Source organism: Miscanthus floridulus, chromosome 1, assembly GCF_019320115.1.
Source record: "Miscanthus floridulus cultivar M001 chromosome 1, ASM1932011v1, whole genome shotgun sequence".
NCBI lineage: Eukaryota > Viridiplantae > Streptophyta > Magnoliopsida > Poales > Poaceae > Miscanthus > Miscanthus floridulus.
This window is the reverse complement of record NC_089580.1, coordinates 72,481,791-72,488,298: the sequence shown is the minus strand read 5'-3', so window position 1 is coordinate 72,488,298 and position 6,508 is coordinate 72,481,791. Positions and strand designations below refer to the sequence as shown.

General features: G+C 53.5%; 1 protein-coding gene across 1 annotated transcript; it reads left to right on the top strand.

The window, feature by feature from the left end:
• Positions 1-5,360: 5,360 nt before the first annotated feature.
• LOC136536091 (probable glutathione S-transferase GSTU6) lies at positions 5,361-6,411 on the top strand. Its single transcript, XM_066528499.1, has 2 exons — positions 5,361-5,717; positions 5,800-6,411. Exons 1-2 carry the CDS (start codon positions 5,391-5,393, stop codon positions 6,181-6,183), a joined length of 711 nt encoding a protein of 236 aa, XP_066384596.1. The 5' UTR covers positions 5,361-5,390; the 3' UTR covers positions 6,184-6,411.
• Positions 6,412-6,508: the final 97 nt, after the last annotated feature.

Here is a 6,508-nt window from a genome sequence, read left to right as displayed (position 1 = left end):
GCACGCTACTAGTGCAAAGACTTCCTCGAAGTCTAAACTCACGCTGAACAAAGCCTCGGGCGACGAGGCGCTCCTTGTGCTTTACAATGGCACCGAGCTCGTCCCGCGCTTGACCTTGTACACCCACTTTAGGCTGATCGGACGACATCCTGGAGGTGGATCGACGAGCTGTCATGTCTCATTTTCCTCGATCGCCTTCATCTCCTCCAGCATCACCCGTCGCTAGTTTTCGTCGCGCTCCACCAGCACGAACGTGGGTGGTTCCTCTGCACTGATGAGCAGCAGCTCTTGGTCATTGAGCAACCGACCAGCCCGTCCTGAGGGCCCTGTGCCACCGATGATGTCGTCCAGCCTGCGGAACCGCACCTCCTCACCTTCATGGAAGGCATCCACGAACTTAGTGATGTCACTTGGAGGTGATGCGAACTCAATTAGTGTTGATGAAGTTCCCTGTTCCGCCGGAGTGCTCGGCACAGCACCTGGAGTGCTCGGCACCCTGGTTGTAGTGCTCGGCACTACTTCTGGACAACTCATCACTACTCCTGTAGTGCTCGGCACCACTGTAGGAGTGCTCAGCCTCAGTCTTGAAGTGGTCGGCACCACTGCAAGACCTCTTGGCTCCGCCACGGGAGTGCTCGGCACCCGTCCTGTAGTTGTTGCCACCACTACAGAAACTTCCGGCGCCACTCCTGACGTGCTCGGCATCCCTCCACGAGTGCTCGACACTCCTCCCTGAGTGCTCGGCATCCCTCCCAAAGTGCTCGGCACCACCCCAGGAGTGCTCGGCTCTACCGCTGGAATGCTCGGCACCTCTTCCCCAACGTCTCCACCATCATGGATGACCAGGTGCTTGACGACGAAGGTGCTGGTGAAGCTGCCAGCTTCCTCCATGCTCGGACTACTCTAGTCCCAAGCCGCCTTCTCATCGAATATGACGTAGCGCGAGACAAGCACCTTGTCTCTGCGTGGGTCATAGAGTCGGTATGCCTTGGTACCCTCCGTGTAGCCCAAGAACACCATCGGTGTGCTCCTGTCCTCCAGCTTGGTGAGGATCGGCTTCGTCTTCCTGACGTGGCCGATGCAGCCGAATGTCCGGAGGAAGGACACGCTCGGCTTGCGCCCATACCAAGCTTCAAACGGTGTCTTGCCTGTTAGGGCCTTGGTCGGAGTGCAGTTGAGGATGAACACCGCCGTGGTCACTGCCTCACCCCAGAACCTTGATGGCATACCTTTGGCCTTCATCATGGATCGAGCCATGCCGACTACCATCTGGTTCTGCCTCTCCACCACGCCATTCTGTTGTGGTGAGTATGGCGTGGTGTGGTGTTGCACCACACCCTGATATACATAGTACGCAGCGAACTCCACCGAAGTGAATTCGCCACCGCAATCAGTCCTCAGCAAGCGGAGCTTCTTGTCGCTCTCGGCCTCCGCGCGTATCTTGAACTTCTTGATCACCGCCGTCGCTTCGTCCTTGCTTGTCAGGAGTTTCAGCCACATGTAGCGACTACAATCATCCACGAGCAGGAGGAAGTACCGTCGACCACCATTTGTAGCTGGCGTGATCGGCCCGCAGAGGTCGCCATGGACGAGCTCGAGAGCATCCTTCGCGCGATACTTGGCCGCCTTTAGGAATGGTAGCCTCCTCTGCTTCCCAGCCAGGTAGCTGTCACACAGCTCGCCTCTGTGCTTGATGTGGGGTAGCCCTCGGACTATCTTCTCCAGCCAACCCAGCGCGTCGAAGCTGAGATGTCCGAACCAGGCATGCCACATCAACAGTCCCTCGGTGTGCCTTGCTGCCAGGCACACAGGCTGCTCTACCTTCAGGTCGAGCAGGTACAACCGGTTCAGGGACCTCTTCACCTTGGCAAGAAGTCGCTGCTCCTAGTCCTTGATCCTAAAGACTCCATCCTTGATCAGTACCTTGCTATCGCGCTCATCCAGCTGACCAATGCTGATGATGCTGGGACACAGCTGCAGGATGTAATATACATCCATTAGCGCGCAGTGCTCCCCATTCTGGCACCTAAAGATGATGGTGCTGCGCCCTTGGATAGCCACCCTTAAGCCGTCACCAAACTTCACCGTACCGGTAACATCATCGTCGAGCTCGGAGAAGGATGCCTTGGAGCCCGTCATGTGGTTACTGGCATCAAAGTCCAGATACCACCGCTGCTCCTGGTCGGCGCCCACATGTCCGAGGTGGACTTGGGCACGTGGTTCATCGAGGTTGATAGCCTTCAGGGCCTTTCCAGGTCCTTCCCCCATCATCGCCTCTTCCTTCTCCTCGGCCTCGACATCGTGCAGTGCACAGAACGTCGCCATTAGGATAGTGGCCTCATCATCATCATCAGCTTGCGCCAGATGAGCCTCAGCCTTCTTCTCCTGCTTGCGATTTAGGCACTCCCGTGCCCAATGGCCCATCTTCCCACAGCGCCGGCAGGCGTTGGGGTCGACTTGCTTCTTCTTCTCCAAAGAAGCTTTGCCACGGCGCTTGCCATCATCACCGCGGCTGGAGGAGGTTGCCTTCCCTGAGTTTCTCCGAGTAGCCCACTCCTCCTCGGTCAGCAGCAGTTTGCCGCTATCCTTCGTTGTTGTCGTCTGCTCTAGGCACTCGTCCACCGCCCGCAGACGGCCTGTCACATCCTCAATGGTGAGGGTAGACAAGTCCAGCATCGTCTCTATGAAGAGAGCGATCTGGATGTACTTTGCTATCATGGAGTGGAGGTACTTGGAGACCGCCTCCTCTTCATCGATGGTGACGTCATGGCTCTTCAGCTTGCTAATGAGCGTCTGCAAGCGGAGGGAGAAGTCCTCCATCGTTTCACCATCCTTCAACTTGAGGTTGGCTTACTCCTGCTTTAGAAGCTGGGTCATCGCCTTCTTTGCGCTGTCACAACCGACGTGCATCGCCGCAATAGCCTCCAACGCCTCCTTAGCCGAGCTCTTGGCCCTCAATGGTTCCTTGTACTCCGCCGGTATAGCAGCGAGGATAGCCTCCAACGCTGACATGTCATTTTCCTCATTGTCGGTGCCCTTGTCAACAGCATTCCAGAGCCGTCGGGCTCTGAGCTTGACCTTCATGGTCACTGACCACTCTCCATAGTTGGTGCGAGTCAGCATCGGCCAACTAGTGCCCTGACCTCCCGCACCATGCGAACAAACGACCTCCGGTCATGGCTGGGCAGCCACAGTAGTGCCACTGCTGTCGCCCATCTTCGAACCATTCGTCATTGCCAGCGGTTAGTCCGGCAACGGTGTTCGTACGGCTCTGATACCACTTGTTAGCCCATAGGATCACCGGCTCAGGTGAATTGACCACTCACCAGTCTTGTCGGCCACGGCCGAGCACGACCGAGGCTGTCCAACCACACACACACTATGGCTCGAGGTAGAAGAAGAGGGAGAACAGAGCATACACACAGTACAAGCACCAGCGTTAGCCAGAGCCCTGTATAGGAGATGGTAAAACTAAACTCTCTTTGTTGAGTTGCAGTGGCAAACTATATATACAATTTTATCCATTTAGTCCTAATACAGTGCACATGCTGCAACAGTAACTAGAAAACACAGCAGGACTGTCTTCTGCGCCTGTCCCTGTATGTGGCTACAGAGCGGCAAGTGAGCCATTCGGCACCTGCCTCCGCAGCGGCTACAGTACCACAACAGGAGGCCTTTTTGGCGCCGCCTTCCCTTGCTGTGTGTCTACACAAGGAAGTAGTAGATTATCTAACACAAACATCTGGCTCTGTGGTATCTTGGAGACTACGAATTATGGAGCAAAAATCTTGGAATTGTGCAAAAGCTTCAACAGATAGGGGCATGTGAAATAGAGTATGAAGTTGAGGGGTAGGCCTGGCACTTTGAACAGATATGTTTGGGTTCTTGACAAAGGAAAAAGGCTCTGAAAAAATCTTGCTTAACATTCTGCCATGCCATAGATCATTCCAAAAGAAACAGGTACTTCCATTGTGCAGGTTGACAGAAGCAATACCCTTGAAGGACTGTAGCAATTTGAGAATGTGTCTCCACCAAAAGGAGCCTTTTCGTGCTAGCAAAGGCAATCTGCCATTGGTGTATAGCTTTTCCCAAAGTAAATGCACCCAAGGTATGTTAAGCTTGTTGAAAATTTTATGAAGATGTTTAAAAAGTAAGCTATCATTCTGCACCTGAAGGTTAAGCACTCTAATACCCCCCTCTTCCTTGGGTAAACCAACCAATTTCTAGGCTGTTTTGGAGGTTTCTTATCGTCGATGTCTGAACCATGCTAGAGGCAATGTTTCATGAACTTGTTGATCTGCTTGATAACAGTCTTGGGTAGCATGAAGGTGCACATTGTGAAAGTTGGCAATGCAATGAAAACTGCATTAGTCAGCTCCAAATGATCAGCCTCGCTCACGAAGGTTGAAGTGGTCATCAATCGACGCTCATATCGTGAGACTAGCTAGCGGCTAATAATCAGCAACACAAGGCTTGGTCATACTCAGGGCCAACATTGTGAAAGTTGGCAATGCAGTAAAAGAATTTAGAAGGGCCTTGAGGAAGAAAAGCTGCCTTGCACATCCATGCATAAAAATAAGAGTATCATCGGCATACTCAAGAATTGGGAAGTCCTAAGTATGGTTTAAATCTATCAGTAGGTGAGCAGGTCTTAATTCTTTGCATAATTAAGCAACGATTGCAGGAGATCGGTTGCCAGTACAAATAAAACAGTTGACAAGGAATCTCCTTAAAGAGGTGATAAGGAATGTCCTTGCCAGACACCACATTTACAGTGAAAAACCTTGTCAGGCTCCCCGTTGAGAAGTGCAGAGAAAGTGCCCGAGTAAAAAATCAGAGCCTGTTTGTTTCCGTGTCCGCATGGCGATTCAGCGAGATAAGCGGAATAAGCCCACCAAACGCCCCGCGACGGACGCGCGACTCGCATGCAGGGCAGCATGCAGGGCAGGCCCAAGCGCTACTCGTGCACACTCTAAAACTAGCATTTCCCCTGAAAGGCTGGGAACAAAATACAGCAGGACCTAGTGTGTGCACACTGTCAAGAAATACGTCGACGATGATGTTTTAATGTCTCTTTGAAGTTGGAAATGGCAAATTACTCTGTCGTCAGTAGTGACCTCGTCATCATCGCCACCTGACCAAAAATTAAAATTCATTGCCGGCATCGGATGTTGCTCACCATTTCTTGGATCCTAGTCCAAGTAGCAAGAGGGCCTGTAACAATGTGCGAGATGCTACAAGTCAAGACAAACAAATGAGTTGTCGTCTTATATTAGCAGAGGATGCTGTGCGTTTGTATATATACACTCCCCGGCAATTCCCTTCCCAAACACCAAGAATTAAGCCAACGGGGAAAAAAAGCTACTCGTAGAACTAGTGAAGCACCAGCAATGGCCGGAGGAGACGACCTGAAGCTGCTCGGCTTGTGGTCGAGCCCGTTCGTGCTGCGGGTGCAACTCGCTCTCAGCCTCAAGGGCCTGAGCTACGAGTACATCGAGGAGGAGGCTCTCGTCAACAAGGGCGAGCTCCTCCTCAAGTACAACCCCGTCCACAAAAAGGTACCCGTGCTCATCCACAACGGGAAGCCCGTCTGCGAGTCGCGGGTCATCCTGCAATACATCGACGAGGCCTTTGCCGGCATCGGCCCGTCCCTCCTCCCTGCCGACCCCTACGAACGCGCCGTCGCTCGCTTCTGGGCCGCCTACATCGATGACACGGTACCTACGCATCGCCTCAAATCTTCCAATCGCCTTGTGCTGGGCTGGGATAGTTACGTTGACCGATCGTCTATGCGTGCAGATGCTGCCCGTTTGGAACAAGTCGTCGATGGGCAAGACGGAGGAGGAGATGGCTGAGGGAAAGAAGCAGTCGCTCGCCACGGCGGGGGTCCTAGAGGGAGCGCTGAGGGACTGCGGCAAAGGGAAGCCCTTCTTCGGTGGCGACAGCGCCGGGTACGTGGACGTCGTGCTCGGCGGCCTGCTCGGGTGGGTCCGCGCATCGGATGAGCTGCACGGCGTCAAGCCCTTCGACCCCGAACGGACTCCGCTCCTGGCGGCGTGGTCGGAGCGTTTCGGCGCACTGGAAGCCGTGGAGCCGGTGGTGCCCGACGTGAGCAGGCTGGTTGAGTTCGGCAAGATGTGGAAGGCACGTCTAGCGGCTGCGGCCGCCGGTGCAAGCAACTGAAATCGCAGGTTATATCAGTCTGGACTTAGCTGCTTGCCACGTGTTTCAGACTTTCAGGCTTTCAGGTAGTAGTGACGAAAAAGAAATAACGGAACACGGCTTTGTGCTCTGCACGATGTACGTTGCGGACTTGCCGTTGGTCAGTTTGTATGCAGTGAGTGTTGCCGTGGATGTGCCTTCAGTGTGCTAGTTCAGATGTATCCCGTTCGGTTCACTGATTATTTGTAACATTTTATTTTGGATAGCTGAGGTGGAGGGTGAATGGGAGCCCATTCTAAATTTCTTCTGAAATGGCTGTCCAAAAATCACCATAAAAAAACACCAT